Source organism: Podarcis tiliguerta (assembly GCF_965153285.1).
Source record: "Podarcis tiliguerta genome assembly, chromosome: 4".
Taxonomy (NCBI): Eukaryota; Metazoa; Chordata; class Lepidosauria; order Squamata; family Lacertidae; genus Podarcis; species Podarcis tiliguerta.
In genome coordinates, this window is record NC_139537.1 from 12587834 (window position 1) to 12612338 (window position 24505).

The 24505-nt window shown below is 43.4% G+C and overlaps 1 protein-coding gene across 11 annotated transcripts in view; it reads right to left on the reverse strand.

Annotated features, from left to right (window-relative positions):
• Window positions 1-24447, reverse strand: part of DLG2 (discs large MAGUK scaffold protein 2) — a 901255-nt gene extending 876808 nt beyond the window's left edge. For 4 of the 11 annotated variants that reach the window (XM_083436178.1, XM_083436211.1, XM_083436207.1 and 1 more), the window contains exons 1-3: window positions 24246-24444; window positions 18891-19936; window positions 3297-3428 (exon numbers count right to left, since the gene is read on the reverse strand). In XM_083436178.1, the coding sequence (XP_083292304.1) occupies window positions 3297-3428; window positions 18891-18909 (151 nt within the window). In that variant the 5' untranslated portion in view covers window positions 18910-19936; window positions 24246-24444. Of the gene's footprint in view, window positions 1-3296; window positions 3429-18890; window positions 19937-24245 lie in introns of all 11 variants that reach the window. The other 7 variants (XM_083436209.1, XM_083436210.1, XM_083436208.1 and 4 more) reach the window with 4 other exon arrangements.
• Between the last annotated feature and the right edge of the window lie 58 nt (window positions 24448-24505).

Here is a 24505-nt window from a genome sequence, read left to right on the forward strand (position 1 = left end):
ATGGTGCGTTAGAAATGACCGCATTCGTGTAAATAACATACGAAAAAATATCTCAAGGAACATTGTTTGCATGAAATGTCTCTATAAGGAGAAAATTGCACTAAAGTCATGGCAATTTTTCATGAGGATTTTTTAAGCAATTGCAAATCACTGCAGAAACGCGGAGAACCGAATTTAAGAAGGGTAAAATGAGAAATTGAGAGAATAAGGCTACCGGTCACTACTAACCACGATGGCTATGTTCTACCTCCACGGTAGTAGAAGTGGTATGCCCAAAGGGAAACCCAGTCAGATGAGTGGGGGGTTGTTACTGTTATTATAACAATATTTGAGAATTGCAAGTGAGGAGAGCACTGTTGTGCTCACGTCCTGCTTATGAGCTTCCCATAGACATCTGGTCGGACACTAAGATGACAGAATTCTGGACTACGTGGGTCATTGGCCTCAACCAGCAGTGCTCTTCTTATATGTTCAGAGGCAGTTTGCCTCTTTGTATCAATTGTTGGGAAGCCACAATGGGAATTAAGAAACCATTTGTCCTCAGCCCTCTCTTTGAAGGCTCCTTCATTTGAATGGCTTTCTGCTCTTCAGAGTCTGATTTAAAGATAAAGAGCCCAAGAAGAGAAAGCAGGAAGGATCTTGGAAGCTGTAGCTTCTGATCACACCCATCCCAGTTAAAACCTTCAGGCTAGTTGGTGCATTATTCATTATTATTAACTTGGATTTATTAATCACCTTCCAAACCGCCGCCTCAAGGCAATTCTGCATCTTCCTCATTCCCAACTCTCTTAATGTTTGCTTTGGTTTTGCTTATGTGAAACGCTTACCTTTAAAAATATTAGAGAGTAGAGAGGCTTTTACGAGTTTAAACTTTGAGTTACCTTGTTTGCTACTGCTGTTTCTGTGGTGTGTGTTTTACTGGTGAGCTTTTGGCTTCTTCTTTGGTTCAGTTTTGTTAGATTTCAACATTTGCAACCTGCCACAAGCACTATGAATATTCAGAGTTATAAGCAACTTTTCAGGACAAAAATCCACAAATACAAAACAGATAAAAAAAAAGGAATAAGACTGAAAACCAAGGCACAGGGACCATATGACATTAGTGTGAATTTTAATGCAGAAACACATTACAAGGCAGCCTATCAAACGTGGTCCCAAACAGATGTCAGAAGTGTGATTATTATATGTAACGATTATATAATAATCAGGTTTTATTATGTAACGGCATCCTCTTACAACCTTGGAATACGGTTGCACAGTCACTTATTGAGTATCAGCCAATCCAAGGCATTCAAAGAGCAAAACAATTTTGTAATGAGAGATTATGCATGTTTCGCCATTCCAAAATCCCCGTAATAAAATTTTAAAAGCACCACGGGACTGAAGAAAGGTCATCTCAAGTGGGTGGATGGAGAGAATAAATGCATTTGTGGGGGTTTTTATAGATATATAAAAAAAAAACATTAAATCAACAGGCTGGGAAACTTCTTTCCTGTTTATCGCAACGAGTGATGAACAACACAATGGAAGGAAAGCTTTGGTTCAAGCAATTCTCCTTTTTCTCACTTACAAAACATCTTAGCTACCCCAAGAAAAACCCGAAATCACAGGAAACAACACCACCACTTTTGTAGCAGTCTTGAAAGCGAGCCTTTTTGGGGGGAAATATATTAGCAGCATTCCCTCAAGGACAAAACATGCACTGATTGACATGGAAATTTATGCCCTGCACATACCGACAAACAAGAGAGATGGCTGTCACCTTCTGTCTCCAAGACTAGAGCTGAATTTCAACCACAAGGTTACCTGCTTGAATTCTTCCAAGGAGGATCCCAAAAGACTATGTCCACCTCTGTCAGACCCTCTCCAAGGGCCTTTCACCACTTCCTACTCATTCTCCTTCCCTGATGCCAACAGACATGTCATGAAGAAGGAGGAAGTGGAGAGGGTGATGGGAAAAGGCACTCTGCCAAGTCTATGGAAGCACCAATCGGTGACCGGGAACAGACCCAGAATCACACAAACACTCCACCTCCCATTTCTTTCAAAGTGAAAGCTCCAAAGCATCAGATTCCCACCAGGGATTTTGGTTGGAACAGACACTCCAGAAGATGTCAACAAGCACCTGCTACTTCCATCTCCACTTTTCCCATGGTCAGTTATTTGGTCTTATGGAAAGAGAGGAGGAGGAGGTGATGGTGGTCACTACAATTTCTTCTTCTTCTTCTTCTTAAACCACAGCACTCAACTCTCTGAACACTTTCAGAGCAAACAGGAAGGCGATTGCCTGTCCCTATCAAACCTATTGGACACTTACTAGCTCCAAGGGCGGTCATATTCGACAGAACAATCTCTCTGCCTCCCAGAGTCACAGCAAAGCATATCTTCAACCTCCTCTTTTGGCCAGACATAACAAGGCAACATTGGAGATCCACTATTGAATCCTACACCTCTAAATTTTGTCAAGTGGCAACTGTGCCCCCAACGCCAAAACTGAATCATTTTCCCAATGTAAAACATTTCCCCCAAAGTTTCTATTTGCCCCATAAGGGCAGCTTATAGAGCATAATAAAGAATTTGAAAGACCACCTTGTCCCCTGTAGATCCCATAATAGAGCAGACAGAAGCATAGCGGGGTGGCAGGATCATTTACATCAGGAAAATGAGAGAGCGAGAAAAGTTCCACATCACCATTTTTATTGTATTTCTAACCCACCCTTCATGAGAAGCAAATTACAGCATATAAAAACAGATAGGACAGTTAAACAAACAAGCAAACACCTGGAACACTAGAATCAAAAATAGGTAGGTCAGGTTTCCTGCCAAGAGAGGCACCCAAAACACGTTTTTCAATTTTCAGGAGGGCAAGTTTATCTTCAGCAAACAACAGAAGCTGGAAAGATACGGTGTCCCCTCCTCTGTAGAGAGGAAGCTCCACATTTTTGGAACCATCACCCAGAAGGCTCTCTAACAAGCTGCCATTGCTCACTTCCAAACGTCTGAGAGTAGTAGAATCATCAGAACCTCCACCTCTGTTGTCTTAAGCCCTGAACTGATCTACAGGGGACAAGGTGGTCTTTCAAATTCTTTACTCTATGGTGATTGCCACCTATAGCAACCATAGTTAATAAACCGGACTCCACATGGAACATTCCCACATCAGGCTAGTTGTTCACATGTCCCCATTAACCAAGCCAATCTATGAGAATCATCCAAGAGCCATCCATCTTCAGCACCTAATTGCATGAATCATAACAACCATGAAGAAAAAATAAGCATTAGCCAGATTTACGTACCTAGCAATGCCTGGAATAAGCTGCTTTTAAAGATGCCCATCACCTTTTTAATGGCCTTTTTCAGTGGCTGCTCTTCTGGCTTTTTCAGCTTCTTGCAATAATCTTCCAGAAGTGCTAAAGCTCGATCCGTGTCTACAACAAATAAAAATAACCAAGGTTATAAAAGTAGTTAACTGGGTTGAAAACGCTGAGAGTAACAAAACAGAGGAGGAGGAGGAGGAGAAGCAGGAACAGATTATTGAGAGGAAATAGAAGCACCACACATTAAATAAAGCAATCGTACAAGAAAACCATAATCAGAATCAAAGTACAGCACAATGAAGTTTGCTGCAACAGCTTTGGAAATCATCGCTCTCCCAGTCCCCAAAGTGGTCATACTCCATCTCTTCCCTGCAGTGGCTTCTGAAGACCTTGCCCTAAGTAGGGCATCCATGTACACATGAGATTACACAGGATCCAGACCTATCCTGCAATTTCTAGTAAACTACTGCATTCTGACGTGGCTTCCCTCAAGTCAACTTCAAGCCAGCTTGAGCACAGTTTTCTTACTTGAAGCACACTGAATCCCAGGTATGTGAAGCCTTCCTTTCCATCACAACTTCCAAAGGCGGAGGTCGGGGTGGGAAACCAATCAGGCAATTCCATCAGGTGAGGACATCACCCCCCCAGACTCCACCCACGGCAGGTGACTTCAACACACATCAGCCCATGGGTACGTGTACAGTGATGGGCAAATTTGACTTGAAATGCAGCGAGAACAAACATTCACTGTGTAAAACGCCTTAGATCTCCTTTTCAGGTTTCTTCCTAATGATTTGGTGTCGGCTGGTTCTCAGAATTTCCCATTGACTTCCCTATGCTGGGATTTCAGCGCAAAATAACACACTAGAGAGGCAAGCAACTGGTCCAGCGCCAAAAACCACTTCAAAAATGAATCAGTGCTCCAAAGTCTGCCATGAATATATGATTATTTTAAGAGCCCAGGCCTTGGATAAATAGGAAATGAAGTGGCGTTGGGAGATTTCAAGGCACAGCTAAGAAGCATGACTTGCATTAGCTATGCTTTGGAGAATTCTTTGGTTTGCAAACCATCTAAAGGCCTACCTAGATATTTATTACACAGGATGCACAGCTCCTGTCCCTGGTAAAAGGAAGTCATTTGTTTCCCCACCTCCTACATACAGTGATCAATGAACTGGAGAGGAGGGATGCTGACTATGATGACATCACATGACATGTCACTTTTACGAGACATTACCAGAGGGACCGTTTGGGAAAAATGTGGACCAGTGCATCTCCTGTAATGTATAGCTAAGGGCAGTTCTCCCTTTACATTCATATTTACAAATTCCAATACGGTGGGTTTTTTTGGGCTCTGCATGTAGATAGCTCAGTCAGTAGAGCACGAGACTCTTAATCTCAAGGTTGTGGGTTCGAGCCCCATGTTGGGCGAAGGATTCCTGAATTGCAGGGAGTTGAACTGGATGACCCTTGTTGTCCCTTCCAACTCTACAATTCTATGATTCTGCAATTCTAAACATGCAGGGCTGAATGCTGAACCCTGGAGGATGGCAGCTCTAGCAACTCACACCAAGAACATTTTAACAAAGCATCCCCAAAGGGGCAAAAATAGATGCAAAATGGAGATTTATCAACAACAGGTAACAAACAATCCTGGTTACCTGATACATTACTTTACTGATCAGTATGGGCTGCTTGATAACTCTTCAAAGGAGACTCTACTGTGAAATTGATGGCTCACAATTCATGAAGCAGTTCAATTCTATCATCTGTGGTCTGAATCAAGATAATGGCTTTTTGCCCCACTCTAGGTGTCCTTTAGGTCACCAGTCCTAAAATGTTGTGTTATAATCAACACTGCTTGGGAACTCCAGGCCAACACCATAATACCTCAACCCCCAATAGCATCACGTATTTCAGTAACAGTTTTCCTCTGTAAACAATTGAAGACTATATTCTTCTGTTCTCAATCCCTCCTCCTACTTCTGCATCCTTGAAATGTTGGGGGTTGGGGGTTGGGGGGGATTGCCATCTGGAGGTGACGCTTAAAATTGGACCCAGAACCAAACCCATGATCTTATTCAACATTCGGCTCCCGACAAACAATTTAGCTTTTATATTTGAACTGAAGACCTGATTGCCTCTTTCAGCTTGTTGACTAAGCTCTTGCAACTCTGTTGTCACTCCACAAAACCTTGACTATTGATGCAAAATGGAAAACAAACAAAAAAAGTAGCTCCTTTCCCACATATACTTACAGATTAAATATTGTCAAATGATAAGAACAACACACACAAATAAATCTCACAAAACTATCTCTGCAACGCATAACCAAGGTTAATTTGTTGACTAAATGCTGTAGGATTAAAGAAGCTACCAATTAAAGTAAATGTCGTTTTTGTGTATAGGGTTTCTAACTTTTTGTGTCCAGTTGATAGTAGTTTAATCAGCAGCAATTAACAGGTAATTGTTGGGTCTCCAAACGAGTCCAACATACTCCTTTGTTATAAGCACAGGAGTAGGCTGAGCTGCTTTTTTCTGGTCAGTTGGCAACCCTACTTATGTAAGACCGACATCTGATTGTAGGAGCTTTTGAGGATTCTTTCCCTTCACTGGGTGAGAATAGATGATTAGCTCTACCTTGGATATTTATAGTGCACAGTTAGCTACAAAGGCAGCTATTCTTAGGACTCAAACATATTTGCATTTGTAATTGATTTTGCACTCTGCCTCTTGGTTCAAATGAGCATCGTTCCCATTCTGCCTGCTTAAAAGCTCTCTGCAACTCAATCAGTTGGCTGCAAGCCTTGAAAACCACACAATCATTTCATACTTAAGCCAGAAACTCCCTGGACTAACAGGAGGGAAACAGCCTAAAGACGCCCAAGAGATGCTTCCCTTGTAACCAGAGTCTAATTGCAACCAGGGCCGGCTCTATCATTAGACAGAGAGAAGAAGCTGCCTCAGGCAGCAGGTGCTGAGAGCCGCAGAGTGAGGGGCAGTATTCTACTAAAAAGATGCAAAAATGCAAGGATTTCCACTTGCACAGTGGAATTTCCCCCCTCCTCATTCTGCATACTTCATGCCCTCCCAAATCTGTTATAGGAACCCCCAGAACAGATTCAGGGGGGTGCACTGGTAGAGGAGAGGTGGGAAATTTCCATTGTGCATGCAGAAATCTGTGCTCTATTGGGCCCCCTCCAGATGATTTATAGATTGAGCATTCATCCTGATTAATTTGCACAAATCTTAGACGGAGGTTGGATTACCTTCTATCTTCACTGAGTATACATCCTGGTTTGTTTGCAAAACAGTTGTCATCCTCAGTGCCGAATTTACGTATAAGCTAAACAAGCTATAACTCAGGGCCACACTCTCTTGGGGCCCCCCAAAAAAAATTTAAAGGAAAAAAAACCTGGATGTACATTTCCAAAATATAAGATAAAAACAAATAAAATAAAACCTACGTACAGCAACAGTGTTTTATGTTGTGTAGGCTCCTATGATGTAAGCCATGGGCCCCACCTGCTAGCCTGCTCCCTAAAATATCACTGGTTTGCTCATTTCTATATACAGGGTGCCTACATTCTGCATGTGCAAATGGCTTTAGATATCTATTAGGTCCATAAATTACCATATAGCATATATTCAACACAATAAACAGCAACAATTTGTTGTTGTTGTTGTTGTTGTTGTTGTTGTTGTTGTTGTTTTTAAAGCAATCGAGGCAAACAACTCTCCAGCCTTCAAAGACACAATTGTTTTCAGTGTCTCATGGCCAAACTACAAGACATCTGTGAGAAAACCTCATGATATTTCAATTTTTACTTTCGAGGGTGGGGGTGAGAGCTTTGAATTCAATCAGATGAATGGTGTTTGGGGACCATGAGGATATTTAGGGGGGGGGGGGTTGTTTATTCTGAAGAAGTGCCACTACTAGTGGGGTGGGAGGAGAAAGAAATTCCATTCAGTTCTCAGTTAAAGGAGAACCTGCCTAATTCTCCAATATGCAAACCAAATCGCAGCCATCCTTTGAAATTTCTACTTCTCCAAATTTTGCAATGCCGTTCTCTAACCAAGTAACTTGTGAGTAGCTGTCAGAGTTTGGTACTGCCCAAGTTCCCTGTGGCTGCTGTGGGGGCTCTTTTTATTCTGTTTGTCTTGTTTTTGGACACCAAGCAACTAACAATTCAAAAAAACCATAACCACAACACAAAACTGAATATAGAATGGGGTACAGTGAGCATGGAATGTATACATTGGCAGGGTGTGTGGAGAGACATGCGGAAATGAAACTGCTTTTGAAAACTGTATACAGTATTACCTCGGGTTACATACACCTCGGGTTACAGACTCTGCTAACCTGGAAGTAGTACCTCAGGTTAAGAACTTTACCTCAGGATGAGAACAGAACTCGCACGGCGGCAGCGGGAGGCCCCATTACCTAAAGTGGTACCTCAGGTTAAGAACGGTTTCAGGTTAAGAACGGAGCTCTGGAACGAATTAAGTTCGTAACCAGAGGTACCACTGTATTAGGAAAAAAGCATGGAGATATGTGTATATTAGGAGGAAGTTGCACTAAAATGCTGACGAGTTTTCATGAGGAATAATAATAATAATAATAATAATAATAATAATAATAATAATAATGGCATATTGGTGTGAAAATGTGGGGAACTGAACTTAAGATTGGAAAAATGAGAAACCGGGAGAACCGAAATAGGTACATTCTCTCAGCCCTAGCTATAGATCAGTGATGCAACACACGTTCTGCACGGACAAGATCCCAAGTTCAATCCCGGCCATCTCCAGTTAATAGCCAGCAACAGATTATGCTAGAGACCTCCGATAGCCACTGCCTGTCAGCCTAGATAATACTTAGCTAAAATGGACAAACAGCCTGACTCCATATAAGACGTACTGTATTCAACCAAGTTTAAACTGCGCCCAAATATAGGCTCCACTCAGGTTGCATTCAAGCCAGTTTTGTGGATATGGGGGAATGGGTCAATATGGTATAACTATTTTTCCTCCACACTGTTTGCTGAATCTTCCCTACATCTTATTAGTCCTGGCGTGGGAGAGGGGGACACCCACACCATGGGGCTAACAGCAGCTTGAGGGGTAGGAAAGAGGGTCCCCAACCCACATACTTCATGGAATCAAATTTGGGTTGCCAACTTTCCTTTTTAAACTTTCCTGGCTCCTATGCCTTTTAATAACAGTATAGCGAGAAGGTGTTGAAACAGGCAAAACTTTGCCTTCCGCTTGATCTCCCTGGTAAGAAAGTTGTTCATCTACTACAGGGGTCAGCAAACTTTTTCAGCAGGGGGCCAGTCCGCTATCCCTCAGACCTTGTGTGGGGCTGGACTATATTTTTTTTGGGGGGGGGGGAATATGAACGAATTCCTATGCCCCACAAATAACCCTGAGATGCATTTTAAATAAAAGGACACATTCTACTCATGTAAAAACACGCTGATTCTTAGACCGTCCGCAGGCCGGATTTAGAAGGCGATTGGGCCGGATCCAGCCCCTGGGCCTTAGTTTGCCTACCCATGATCTACTACATTTCTGTGATTCGGGTGCTGAAAAGTGGCGAGCCTATGCCAACACAGAGGCAAAATACTAACCAGCTAAAGTGGCGCAAACTGTAGCCCTAGAACACACACCAGCAATTGGATCGTTTTAATCAGATTATTTTAAATTCTAGCTAACAAGGTAGAAATGCTGTCTAGCTTTGGAGTGGCTTAGCTGCAGCAATCCAGCTTAAGCAGGAAAAAAAATGCAAATGCATTATAAATATGAGTTTATTATTGTGTCGCGGTTTACGTAATTTCAGGTTTCCCCTCTGCAGTTCCATGACATGAATATGCAATTGCTTGGGTAGCCTTAGGGTAGTGTGAAAATTCTGTAGAATGGAGCACAAAGAGGCACACACAGTGCCACTGGAAGTTGAGAGCCCAAAGCCCGCTATTGTGCACAGCTTGTAAATCGGTAGAATACTGTAGTTGATTATGAAGGCGTTCAATGGGAGGGTCTGGTTTTTGACCCCTGTCCAGTACCTACTGGGAGCTGCATTATAATAAGGGTCAGATCACTGGTTTCTCCCAGTCCTGCCTGGAGATGCAGGGAATTGAACCTTGGAGCTTTTGCATGCAAAGTTCAGTGACTGAGCCACAGACTTTGCATGACAGGATATACTCCCCTAAGCAAATAGCGGAGAGGTAGCTATGAACCACGTGACGCGGGTGGCGCTGTGGGTTAAACCACAGAGCCTAGGACTTGCCGATCAGAAGGTTGGCGGTTTGAATCCCCGCATTGGGGTGAGCTGCCGTTGCTCGGTCCCTGCTCCTGCCTACCTAGCAGTTCGAAATCACGTCAAAGTGCAAGTAGATGAATAGGTACCGCTCTGGCGGGAAGGTGAACGGCGTTTCCGTGCGCTGCTCTGGTTCGCCAGAAGTGGTTTAGTCATGCTGGCCACATGACCCGGAAGCTGTACGACGGCTCCCTTGGCCAGTAAAGCGAGATGAGCGCCCCAACCCCAGAGTCGGCCACGACTGGCCCTAATGGTCAGGGGTCCCTTTATCTTTAGCTATGAACCAGACCAGCCTCTTTGTGACTTTTTCCCAAGCAATGTTCTCCAGTCAGGGGTGGACCTTGGGGTCTGTGCGACGCCAGCACACTCATGGGCAGGCATTCAAGAGTGTCCTACCTAATTTGCAGTTTCCAAAACTATATGCAAATTGGAAGAAGTCATCCTTCAAAATTTGCAATGTGATTCAAGTTCTCCAGGCCATTTAAGGGGTACAAAAATGTGTTTACGAGGGTAAAATGGGTATCAAAATGCACACGCTAGTGAAAATAACATGCAAAATGTGTTACTTTATTGCTGGAAATTGCTTTATAAAGCTAGCATACGCTAGGCAAAAAGGCATGCAGAAATATGTGTAAGGAGAAATATGCTAATGAAATTTCATGAGGACTTTAAAAAAAAATAGCAAACTGATGTGGAAATGCGAAGGACTGTACTTAAGATTGGGAAAATAAGAAACTGATTGGGAAAATAAGAAATACAGTCAAACCTCAGTTGTCAGACATAATCCGTTCCAGAAGTCTCTTCGGCTTCTGAAATATTCCCCAACCGAGGCACAGCTTCCGATTAGTTGTAGGAGCTTCTTGATCTCAAACAGAAGCCACATCGGACATTCGGCTTCCGAAAAACGTTCAAAACCGGAGCATTTGCTTCCAGGTTTTCAGCATTTGGGAGCCGAAATGTTCCAAAACGGAGGCATTTGGGAGCCGAGGTTTGGCTGTATACAAATTAATCCACCCCTACTTGTGAGCTCCTGGAGAGCATAATTAACTATTGCAAACTGACACCAACTTTGTACTAGCATATTTTAAATTTGCCAAAATGTGTCTGGCTATACTTTCTGGATGAGACATAGACATAACTGGTAGTTGAGGACTTGATTTCCTCTTCTCTTCTCAGCAATATATCACAGCTTCTATAGCCCACATACAGTGGTGCCTCGCAAGACGAAATTAATTCGTTCTGCGAGTTTTTTCGTCTTGTGAATTTTTTCGTCTTGCGAAGCACCACTGTGCATTGACAGTTTCCCATAGGAATGCATTGACGGTTTTAAGAAAAAGGCGCAAGACGTTTTCGTCTTGCGAAGCAAGCCCATAGGGAAATTCGTCTTGCGAAGCAACTAAAAAAACGAAAAACTCTTTCATCTTGCGAGGCATTCGTCTTGCAAGGTACCACTGTATATTATTTAAAATGAGAATTGTCATAGTGTCCTCTTTTTTGCTCTTCAAAATATGGCAAGCCTAGAGTTGCTAGATCTGCCATTTTAGATGGTTCAGCTCCTACCCTGGGTCTCTAGAATCTAACTCTTCTCTCTAAGCTGGGAGTTGAAATGCTAGATGTTCCCTCAATGAATCTGGGAGCTGCAGTTGTGAGAAGGGGAGAGTCCTTAGTATCTGATATACTAATTGTAAACTCATTGTCTGAGTTATGGTCCTCATGAAGCCAAAAGGAAACCCGAAGGTTTGCAAAATTTTTTTTACAAAAACCCTACAAGAGGAACTCAAAAACATTCAAATGAGGACTAAGCGTGCTCAGTGGCCATGAAATGCTGGCGATCAGAAGAAAAGGAATTGAAATGAGTGAGGTGGAATGGGGTGTTCTGGAAGAGGAATGGGCTCGCTAGAAGCCTGAATAGGAACATGACACACTGCAACATTTTATTGCAGTTTCTCTGATTTTTCCCCAGCCCCACCCGCAGAACTATATAGTTCTCAGTGGTGATTGAGAGACTATATTAAACCAATTCTGAGGCTACTGTGTTATTCACGCATTTCTGGGAATAAGTCCCACTGAAATTGATGGCCTGCAATAGATGGAGTTGTAAATGTGTGGCACAGCCTTCCCCAATGGCTTATTTCTCCTACTGCGTCTGCAAATTCTTAGCAAGATGAGCTGTGCTGCTCCCTGTTCGAACTAGCTCACCATGTCTAAGTGAGATCACTCTTTGTCGGAACAATCACAAACAGCATCCCTGTAGTTAAGTGTTTTTCAGTCATCCGATTATCCTGTAGAGCAAACCGAATAAGCCCTAGATTTTGGTGCTATTGCTTACAACCATGATCTGAACGTGAGCTATATGTCAAACAGTATGCAAAGCAACGGTATGCCACAGGCTAGGACTGCCACGTGATGCAGCAGAAAATTAAAGCCTTGTCAATAACATGGGACTTCTGACACAGACCCCACTGCCTTGTTAAGTCTGCAAAAAGCCACCTAAAAGCCATTAGCAGGGAAGGGATTATTATTGGGGGTGGGGGGGAAGGGTATATTAGAAGGGAGAAATAACATATTAGGAAGCCAAAATGTATTGTCTTTCAAAACAGTTTTAGACCACCTGATGTTTCCCATCTGGCAGCCTTGTAAATATCTGCGTCATAAGAGCTAAGTGGGAATGGGGGACTGAAAAGTAAGGGCAAGATTTGTTTACCCATAAAGCAAAGTTATCAACAAGCACCAAGCTATATATGTTAAATAATATCCCCCCCCCCCCCATGAATGTAAGACATAAACGTTACCACTCTACTGGCATTAAAACAATAATTTTCTTGAGCATTGCAGTATAAAGCAAACACATTCTCCCCATCACACATTTCCAAAAGGAGAACCCTCCTGGATCAGCCCCAAAAGCCTATCAAATCCGGTGCCTTGTTTTCATAGATATCACCTTGCCAACAAAGGTCCGTATAGTAAAATCTATAGTTTTCCCAGTAGTGATGTATGGGAGTGAGAGCTGGACCATAAAGAAGGCTGATCGCCGAAAAATTGATGCTTTTGAATTATGGTGCTGGAGGAGACCCTTGAGAGTCCCATGGACGGCAAGAAGATCAAACCTATCCATTGTGAAAGAAATCAGCCCTAAGTGCTCACTGGAAGGACAGATCATGAAGCTGAGGCTCCAATACTTTGGCCACCTCATGAGAAGAGAAGACTCCCTGGAAAAGACCCTGATGTTGGGAAAGATGGAGGGCACAAGGAGAAGGGGACGACAGAGGACGAGATGGTTGGATAGTGTTCTTGAAGCTACCAGCATGAGTTTGACCAAACTGCTGGAGGCAGTGGAAAACAGGAGTGCCTGGCGTGCTCTGGTCCATGGGGTCACAAAGAGTCGGACACGACTAAACGACTAAACAACAACAACAAACTAGATGTGCTTTACTAAGCCCACAAGGAGGACCTGCATGCCATAGTGATCTCCCAACAACTTGCCATTGGTTGGCATTCAGAGACATACTGCCTCCAACCAGGGAAGAAAAAACTTAAGGCTTCTGATTTTTTCCCTAATGCTCTTTTAAAGCCATCCAAGTTGGTGGCCATCAGTAGACCTTGTGGGAATGAATTCCTTAGTTTAACTTTACACTGTATGAAGAAGTAATTTCTTTTGTCTGTCCTGAATCTTCACCCAGCTAACCCCTAATTTTAATATTATATGTGTGTGAGAGAGAGAAGATGCAATCTATTTGCTCTGCACTATGCACACTCTTATATGTTCTTCCTTACTCGCCTTTTATAAACTAAAAAAAAAAACCACAAACCCAAATATTGTCACCTTTCCTCATGGGGGAATTGCTCTAGCCCAGATGTGGGGAAGTTTCGGTTTTGCAGATTTTGTTGAACTACAACTCCCATCGTGCATCACCATTAGCTATGCTGCCTGGGGCTGATGGGAACTGTAGCTCAGCAATAGTTGGCTGGGCAAAGGTTCCTGACACCTGCTCTAGCCCCCAACCCCATCTCTCCATAAAAGAAACCAAAACAAAATCCCTGATCTCAATATCCTGTTTGAGGCACAGCAACCAGAACCATGCACAATATTTCAAGTGCTATCACATCACAGATTTCTATGGTTATAGCATTACAATTCTGCCAGTTTTATTTTCACTCCCTTTCCTAATGATCCATAACCCTCCATCCTTGTTTTGCTTGTGTTTAGTAGGGGGTAGATGACAAATTACAGAACTTGTTCCAATAATAATAATAATAATAATAATTTATTATTTATTATTTATATGCCACCCATCTGGCTGGGTTTCCTAGATCCAGTTTAATCCAACTGCCCACAATAAGCACAATATGTTTGTGTAAACTGGTCCTGTCTATACAGCCAAGCAGTGAAGCCTTTCCGGGAATTTACTACTTAAAGACTCCAGGTGGAGAACCACGTTTGAACACAATAAGCTTACTTATATACCAAGTGAGACCGCAGGTCCATCTTGGCCAGTAAATAGAAGCCACCTTGAAAACTAGATCTGAATTTGCCTTTCTGTGCAATGACCAATGTGCTCACCAGCATTCTCCCCCCACCAACTTTTTCCCATTTAAAGTAATAGTCATGTAATTTTTATTTTATTTTTCAATGACTGATATGCCAATAAGTTTGATCCCCTGCAAATTCTGTCTATTTACAAAAGAAAATGCTGGCCATTCCTACAGCTCCCTTGCTGTGATTCGGTGCCAAAGGGGTTTTATAATCCCCCTATCCACAACCTGTACATTTTTTAAAAAAAAAAGTAGGGTTGTTGTTTTTTGGCCTCTACCCACTTTTGTACTCCAGCCCCACTGATCGTGGGGACAGCCAGCAACTTGGCTGCCAGCACTCCTACATAAAATAAAACCTCACATCTGGCCTCCGTAAACTGCCTTTTTTCCTTCTGCAACCTTTTAACAAAATTATAGGAAGTAAACAAAACAGTGGAGAAATATTCCAAATTCACTTCACTAAAAAAAAAAAAAAAACCTGAAAATTTTACTGGCAAATAAAAGGCCACTGACAGGAACAGATTTTCTCAAAGGGAAAACGACAGGTATTGCTCTCCCATGGAATCCCACTGGGGATTGCTTCAAAATTTCCCTTTTTACACATAAGACCTATTGTCGTATTTGCATACACACTGCATGGATCATCTTTTCTCTCACTTGCCAGTAGAGTTCCCCAGCGTGCCTGCCCTGATTGCCTAATATTTAACCATGGTTGTCCAATATCCCGTGAAGCTGTGATGCTATTGATGCTTGAAGAACTGGCCTGTTGCCTGCTTAGCACAACTACCTTTTTCTTCTTTTTATTAAAAAAATTACTTCTTTAAACAACTGCTGCCTTGTTAAAAGTTACAAAAATGCATTTTTAAAAAGCTGACTTATTGCTTCACAACAGCAAGTGTCCACGACGCCATGCTCACGAGAGGTAGGGGAACATTTGCCATGGGGAGTGTGGTAAACTCCTTTCTCCCACCCTTGGAACTGGAGAAGGTGCAGGGTCTCATCCCCACACTTCAACTACGCTTGAGATGCCTTAGAAATGCCTGGGGTGCAGGTGGCCTTGGAAATGCACTGTGCATGTGTGTTCCTTGGAAGCCCCACAGCCCCCACTCTCAATAGGGGGGCTGGGGCTTGTTGCTTTCATCCTGCACTTGGGCATGAAACACAACTCTAAGTGATCCCTGAACTCTTCTCCAGCATCAACCTTGGAATTAAAGGTGCTGCGACAAGACCTTGCCCCCTTGCCACAGCCCATAGAGTGTGCATTCCAGCGCACAAAGACTTAAGAACAGCTCTCATGTATATATCAGAAAAGATCTGATCAGCAAATGAATGCCCCGTCAAAATAACAAACAAAACAACACACTTATCCATAATGCGCATTTGAGCAATCCATGCCAACCTGTCTTCCTGAGTTTCCTTATTAGCACAATACTTCTTTTTTTGCAAGGTAGGGGCAAATCTGTGCCAATACTTCTTGAGCTAAATTTAATAGACTTTCAGTGGAAATCCTCAGAAGCATGTTTCACTGAGTTCAATGTGACTTTTAGCAGTGTGCCACTGCAAATTTTGTCCCTAACACAAGCCATGAACATTAAAGGATATTTGACTATTGCTACTAGTAGTTTAAGGGACGCGGGTGGCACTGTGAGCCTAGGACTTGCTGATCAGAAGGTCAGCGGTTCGAATCCCTGCAACGGGGTGAGCTCCCATTGCTCAGTCCCTGCTCCTGACAACCTAGCATTTCGAAAGCACGTCAAAGTGCAAGTAGATAAATAGGTACCACTCCGGCGGGAAGGTAAATGGCATTTCCATGTGCTACTCTGGTTCGCCAGAAGCGGCTTAGTCATGCTGGCCACATGACCCGGAAGCTGTACGCTGGTTCCCTTGGCCAGTAAAGCGAGATGAGCTCCGCAACCCAAGTCGTCTGCGACTGGACCTAATGGTCAGGGGTCCCATTACCTTTACTAGTAGTTTACTAACAATGTTTTACTACTGTAAATGTACATAACCTCACTACTAAGTTAACATATGAGTTACAGGACTTGCAGTGAATGCTGCCAGTTTATACACCACTTCTAAGCCATGTTCTGCTAACAGAGCAGTCAGCTCCTGAATGTTTCAGACACTGTCTGGTCATCTTAACATCCATGCAAAATATTACCGTTACAGCTGCTTGCTTGTTCAGATACACCATGAAGCAGGATGATTCTGGACATTCCTGGTAACAACTTTTGTGAAAAGTTTTCTCTGGATGCTATAAGCTAGCCCTACCATTAGGCAAGCGGAGATAAATTGTGAGTCAATATTAAAGGGCAGCAGTTCAATTATTTAGCTTTCTATGGATTGGATCCAAGCTCCCTTCCTCTGAGAAGAAACCTCCTTGGATCCAATACTTTAATTGTATCACCACTTAGATTTTCTGCTCAGGCACCAAAATCTTGTACCATCTCAGTTGGGTGCTTCTGTTTATGCTTCTTGGCTTTCCTCAACTGATTACGATGAATATTATTCATTATAAACAGGATTGCCATGCTATTCTGCAAGACAATTTTAAATTAATCTGACTTCAGACATCTCAGCTATATTTCTGTAACATGAAATAATACATTACTGGGAAACATGTTTGTTTAATGTAGAAAGGTTGTTCTTTAATATTGCAAATCACTTGGCTTTCTTGGCCAGATTAGGTTACGCTTGAACTAAAATAGAAAAGACAATTGCCATCTACATGTTAAAACAACTGCTATGTTGGAACTAAGACAACAAGAGAGCAAAGCCCCCATGTGGGAGGGCAACCAGTTTTTTCTGGGTATTATGTGCAGATAACTTCAGGGGGGAAGTTATTCTGTGTGAGAAAACTCTGGAGAAATGTTCCCAAAATCAAGGAGCTAGTTAACATCACAAGGTTTTTAAGGTGCTTATGGATGCAAAAAGAGAGTGCATGTGATTGCCTCAGTCCAGGGCTCCATCTGCACTCTGAAACTGCATGCTGAGTTTTTGCTCAAGCATTAATTTCAGTACAGGTGGCAGCTCAGCCCAGTGTTCCCGGTGTCCGTATGTGCCGAGCCTTCCTTTGATTTGGCGTGAATGAGTAAGTTCTAGCATGCGTGTGATGGGAGATCTCGTAGATTACCAAAAGTGGCTGAACTCTCAACATAATCACTGTTTCTGGCACAGGCACCAGAAATGTTAGCCTTGTCCTAAGAATGCTTATCCTGTGCTTTTATTCTAAGTAAACAACCACTTGATATGTCAGCACAGCTCCAGGCCTTCCAAGCCACGTTTCTCAGAACAGGCACCATAGTAATCATCCAGATTTCTAATTATTGTGGCAAATGAGCAACAGCAACAACGCCACCAGTAAGAGAAACCACACCATTTTCTAGAAATGTGTAGCACCTCTGTTGATCATGGCTGCTATTGAAGGGAAATATCCATGCTTTTCACAAGGCAGGGACTGATGGCAACATTGAACATGCGAAGCTGTAACGTGTTCAAATCAGACCACTTGATGCATGTAGCTCAGTGCTATCTGTTTTGACTGGTGGTACTCTCCAGGGTCTCAGGAAAGGTTTCAACCCTATCCCTAACTGAGAAACAGGTTGCCACTGTAGCATAACCCAGAAACACAACCCAGAACTATGCAAATAGGATCCCCAATGGGTTAAGATACAGGGAGCAAGCCAATTGTGTCCCTAGGGCTGCAGGCACCGCCTTCCTATATCCCAAAGAAGTAAATGGTTGCCATTCCTACAAGGAAAAGGAAAAGCATTGGGGATGCTAGTAAGCAAGGGAGGAGGAGGTGTCTCTATGTGCATTAGAACAAAGATGCATTATAAGAACTCCACCCCCAACAACAGCCAAGCCCTCCCTTCTTCAGACCCCCCTCATCTTTCCGATGAGCATCTCACTGTTGTTATATATCATATACACATTTTTGTAAAACGGAGTTGGGAAATGTAGGGCTACTATAAAAAAAAAAATCTGATTAGCTACAGCCACACAACTCCCAACACTACTTCATTATTAGATAACTTTTTTTAAAAAAGATTATTCAAATCATATTGTTTTCATGAGCAGTTTTATTTTACGTATAAACCTAGTAGTGGAGAATCTTGAAACATATTCCATATACTTTAATGGCTAAATGATGGCTATGACAGGTATACTGTTGCACTTTTTAGAAATATATCTAAAGTAATGAAAAATGACAAATCAGAAAGGTTTTATCATTTTAGTGTACCATTAAATACTGATTTGAATTACTATTTTTTTAAAAAAAAATCAAGTCTCACTTAAAAGCTATTCCATAAACCCTAAGCCCACAAATTTACTTCAGAGAAATTCTATTTATTTGTTTTTATAAAAAAAATGTTTACTGTTGGAGTTCTTGTATGTACAAGATTACAGGGTTTCTCATTCCTATACCCCACCCACAGCCACCCTGGTACTACATAAACTACAAAGGTTTGTGAGAAACCAGCATTTGAGATCAAAATGTGTCCTAGCAGATTTTAAAACATTTCCAGTTGAAGTAAAGAATCCTTTTGCATGAAAAACAAAATGCATGAAATGCTTCTCTTTCACCTCTCCACAGAAAAACAAACAAACAACAATTTCATTCTCCCATTCAAATGCTTTTAATGTAAAACTGCATGTATGAGAAATCCAGCTTGTTAAAAAGATAAGACAAAAATGAGATAGGAAGCTTCATAGCCCACCTTTCTTCTTGACTGGCATTCTCGCTGTTATTTCTGGCACTGGACGCAAACACTTATTTACCGGTATCAACAGAGTCCCGCTGGGATTGACTTGTAAGGTCAGAAGTCTGCCATTCAATTCAAAACACACAGTTTCAGCTTTGGAACAGAGCTCTACATCTTCGTCTCCCACAATGGCACTCAGAGTTTTTGTCCAGTTAAAAACTTCCAACACAACCCATGGAAACAGCAAGGAAGAAAAAAGTTTAAGAGAATTTTTGCCAGAGCACTTGTCAAAATCTGTAAAATATTTCCCAATCTATAAAAATATACAAGAGAAAACACTCGTCAGCCTACAAAATTGTATAAGATTCTCTCTTATGACAGAATAGGGGCTTTTTTTTTTTTTTTTAAAGAAGTTAAGTGAATGTAGGAAATACAATTAAGGCACAGTCCAAGTCTTGGCAGTCCAAATGATCCACTTCAACACATTCCAGCATCACCCAAGTTTAAAACCAGTTCTCAAATAATCCAAATAAACGTCCGAGGAAGACAGAAGAGCTTGAAAGGGACCTTTTTTGCTGCAATCACAGGTGACTTTTGCCAGTTAGCTACAGCACTGGATGCACACAATGGTCTTCTGCGTATTAGGAGAGGGAAAAACCTCCCAGGTTTCATTCGGTTACCAAACAGCAGTCACTTTCATTTTTATTTTCTCCACCCAGCCTTCTGGCCTTTAATGTCCCTCTGATCTTTGCTTGTATTAAGCCCAAGAGGATTGAAAGCAATCCCTCAGCATGGAATTATTAAAGTGACAGTGCTATTCACAGGGCAGGCTGGTGGAGCAGACTGTTGTGCACAGGAGTCATTGACTGCTTGCCATTTCACTCTTTGCTCAGCCGCAGCTGCCTAATGAGAGAGGAGCAAGGTTGTAGCAGAGCTTCTCCAAATGTTATGCAGAGATGTTGGAATATTAACAGAGCAGGCCATGAAGTCAGTCGGAGGTTCTCCCGTTTGCTGGTGCAGCTGGCTGGCCTCACCATAACCTCCAATTTTCCTTTTTTCCCCTGCAAATGGAAAAAAAATGCAATTGACAGTTTTTCCCTTCCAAAACATTGAAAATAAAGGATTAAGGGGGTAATTAGTCTCTAATACATGTGAAGCACAATGGTACATCTTACACGTAACCCTGCACTGCATCTTCAAAGGGTGAAAATGGCGCAATGGGGTTATTTTCCACTGCTTTTCAATTGCTTTCAAGCAGACTCACATCTTCCTATCATTCTCCTATCACTTAACAGATATTTGTTTCCCAATAATAAGACCTATTCTCATATTCTAATAGTTTGGCTCTTTATAATTGAAATGAAAGGTTGGCTTAAGAGGAAGAGGAAGAGAACTTCAAACGGCACAAAAAATGTTTGTGGGAAGAACACTGGGGTGAACATTAAGAGGAACAAAGGAGGAGAAAAGTGTGAATTTAGAATAAAGTTTTAGAGGCATCTGCTAAATGGGGTAGTGGTAAAAAGCATCCATCAAATATGGATTCTGAGGGAGTAGTGCTCAAGAAAGATCTTTAAAGTTAGTGGGAGAGGGGCAAATCCTAGTGTACAGAGCAGCAATGGAAAGATTAGAGTAATAAACTAAGTGCAGACATTTAAAGTAGCCTTGTATTTAAACACTTGCCTGGTAGGTGACCAGGAATTCCATGCAGGTGAGTTAGCTGGCTGCTAGAAGAGGGACTGACTGCTTCATCCCTCCACCACCAGCCCATTTCCACCCCAACCCCCTGCCTAAGACACTAACAGCACATAACATATTTCCATGATGGCTGTGAAGGAGGGGGCACAGGCAGTACTACAAGCTAGTAAAACATTTTTCAGGCCAGTAACATTTGGGGGGCTTGCTTACAAGGCTGACTTTAGGAAGCAAAGTAAAATAAATTAAGGTTTGAGGAAGGCTGTTTAGAAGAGGTGGACAGCATGGTTTCAAGTGAAATTCTGTGCAAGCGGGGAAGAGGTGACTGATGGGGTGTGACAAGAGTGGAGTCAATGTCCATATGAAAGCTTAACTTGAGAAGGAAAACATAAAGGAGATAGGAATTGAGAACACTGTCCATTAAAACAGCAGGGAAGTAATCAGGGTTTTGGAAGCAGAAAATGTTAAGAGGGGAATATAAAGGTAGCAGAAGGGAGAATCAGAGCTAGCAGAAGAGGGTGAATGAGAGTGACTGGGACAAGTTACTAGTTAATGGCATTCAGAAAATTAGGATTCAGAGTTGTGGAGAACAGGGTAGAGATGCATGTGAAGAAGAGTGTGCAAGGAGCTGAGTCACTGAAGGACCAAAGACCAGGAAGCAAGCTCAACAGAGTGCTACTTGTGAAACAGGGTAGTATGGGAGGTTAACTGTAGCAACAGAACAGTCACACAATGAAGTTGGGTTGCAGATGTGGCTGTAAAATAGCAGCAAATGTGCATGCAGGTGGGTCAGTGTTTATCTATGAGAACACCTAGGCAGATACTAAACCATTGGGGTTTTCAGCATAGGAGCAGGGTTGAGGAACTGGACCAGCATTAAGAAAGTAGTTAGATAATTGTGTGAAAAAGCACAAGGGTGTAGTAAAGATGCATTATGTATTTGATGTGGAACAGCTGTGCAGATAATTGTGTAGTGAAGGAATACAAAAATAGGATGAGAAGGGTACACTGCATTCAGGCAGAGAGGGCTATGCTGGATTTGATGACTACATGGAGACCTGGGTCCTTAAGTGAGGAGTAGAATCATCAGATATGCAAGCTTGAGGGGGACTGTCACCGTTGTAGAAACATGGAAGGTTTGAGAATGTGGGAAAGGGGATCAGTGGCCAAGGAGGCGGAATGCAGGAGCAGAGGGCTACATGAAGCAGTACTCTGTGTTTCCACGGAGCGAAGGGACATGAAAGGATTAGATAAGTGGGTCATGTACAAGGATCTAAAGGGATATTGGATAAACAGAGTATAAAGGCAAGATGTGCCCAATGGTGTGAGGTTGCAAAAAAAAAAAAAAAAAAAAAAAAGGTTACGTAGGAAATATGGCCGCTACAAGCGTTGTGGGAAGAAGCTAAGTGGTTGTGAAGGACAACATGAAACAGTATCAAATGTACACAAGTGGCCAAAGTGGATTTTTTGGGGGGGGGGGATTTTTAAAGGTCAGAAACGCAGGTGAGGGACAGAGGTAGGTGTTGCATGAAGTGATAGTTAACTGTATGCACAGAAAAGCAATTTAAATTGATATAGTGCCAGACCCCTGAATGTTGCCATCTGCCTCTTCCCTTCAGCTACAAAAGCAGAGTGGGGAGAGAGTGGCTGCTGTTAGCAGCAAGGTATGAGCCAGCAAGGTGGACTGCGAAAAGAGCTACTGACAGTGCAGAAAACCCATAAGAAGATGGGATGGGACCAGTGCAACGTTCGAAACTCCCACTGTTCTAAGCGCGTTTTGCAACAGGAAATTTCATTATTGCGAGCAGTTTCTGAACTCTGGGCGCAGTACTGCACCTAAGATTTCAGATTAAAACTGCCACTGCTGGAAGAAAAGGAGGCCCTTTTTCTGCCTCCCCCACTTCCAGCCACTCTCTGAAGACTGGAGAAGGGACCCTCATAAGAATATTAGAGGACCAGGCAGGGGAAGTATGGCTCTGTTTGTTTTTTGCAGTCATCAGATGAGGACTAGACGATGTGAAAAATGAATATAAGATTTTAGGTGCAGTTCATTCATTTTCAGCTTTGTATTTTTATATAAAAAGTGTGCCTATATATATTTTTATATAAAAAGTGTTGCGGCACCCATAACCTGGGTTTAAGGTGTTTAAGATGTCATTTAGCTTTCATATCTCTGTTTCTAACACTGGACCAGTGGCTAGGCAAGATTCACCATGTGTGGGGTGGTTCTAGGAGATAAATGATGTGAGCAGGGTCAGTAACTGCTGCTGGGGCTGGTGATCACTTTACAAAGCAGACTAGTTAGCGTACTAATGGTTGCAGAGAGTGGAGCAAGCAGAAAACAGAGGCAGGGCCTGATGCAAGTTTTTTGGGGGTGGGGGAAGAGACCAATGTGAAGTGGCCAGAAACTGAGGAGAAGAGAAGACAATTCCACAGGGGCAGTTAGTTAACCTTTGACTCTAGACTGAATAGCCTCAACCAACCATATTTACATAGTGGTATGTACAACTTTCAAGATGCATTAGTTAAGCCAGCCCTGCTATGTTTGCTCCCCTCCCCTCATTCACTAAGGGGAAGGGGCTGGACATCTGTCCTGAAGTCCTCCCCTGACAGCACCAGCGGGAAAGACCCCAATGACACAGAGAAAATTTGTGGGGAAGGGAATAAATAAATAAAAAGGGAGATGATTTTGTTGTAAGGTGGGCTAATGGGGTGGGGGCAACCAGAGGATGTTACGTGATGGTGGGAAATATTGGGTTGCTTTTTTTAACGCAGGTGCTTGGGATAGGAGTGACGGGTAAAGGGCCAGCAAGGGAGGGAGGCTTGTGATGTGGTGGGGAGAGCTGGGGTGGTCCCACGAGCAAGACGCACCCCCTTGCCTGACAGGAGCAAACATGGGGCTGCTGGAATGTGGGAAGCCCCACCTCCTCCACACACCGCAATTCACACAAATCTGTCCAGCAAGGGCTGCCCTGTGTGACCAAGACACCCACTTGCAATCATAGAATTTGTAGAGTTGGAAAGGGACCCCAAGGGTCATCCGGTCCAACCCCGTGCCACGCAGGGATCTCAACACACCATCCTCCATCCAACCATCTCAGGCCCTGCTTAGCTTTGCAAATGAGAGCCATACTGGGCAACCTGAGAGTCATTGTCCCCCATACTGTATATATATATATATATATATATGGGGGATGAAGACACTCAGGTGTGTAGGGGTGTGTGTGTGTATTCGGACTCCAGAGACTCATGTGAAGGGTTGTGATGGGGGTAATCTTCTATACATATTCAGACACACACTCCTGTCTGGCATGGGGTGCTCTGAGTGACCCCATAAGAGCCACAATGGGGATCCTGAGTAAAAAAAAAAAACCCTACATGTTGCTGGACTCCAGGGCCTCGTGGGATGGCTTGTGATGATTGGGGGGGGGGGTCAACACATGCAGGAACACACACACGCACACACGCACACTCCTGTCTGTGACCCTCCCCACACACCCCTCATAAGAGCCAGTGAGGAACCTGTGTGCCCTCCCCCACCCTCGTCGTCGTCGCGGCTCCCGCCTCCCATCAGCCCTCGCGGCGGGCGGCCAACCCCCTCAGGTAACTGGCGCGAGCTACCTGGCCGGGCGGCCACAGGTTCCCACCCGGACCCCGCCGAGGCCGCCTTCGCCCCACCTGCTGCCCCTCCTCGCCGCCGCCGCCTTCGCCTGGGTCGCCTTATGGCCGCGCGGGCTGCTGCGCCCCCATCGAGGGCTCCTCTGTGAGGGAGGCGGCCTGCTCGCTGCTCCTCTTCCGCCGCGGCCGCCGCCTCAGCCGCGTTTCCATGGAGCGGCCGTTACCGCGCCCGCCGCCGCCGCTCCTCCTCCATCTCCCGCCCTCCCTCCGTCCCTTAGCAACGCGGGCGGGGAGCCCCTCCCTGACCAGCGTGAAGAACG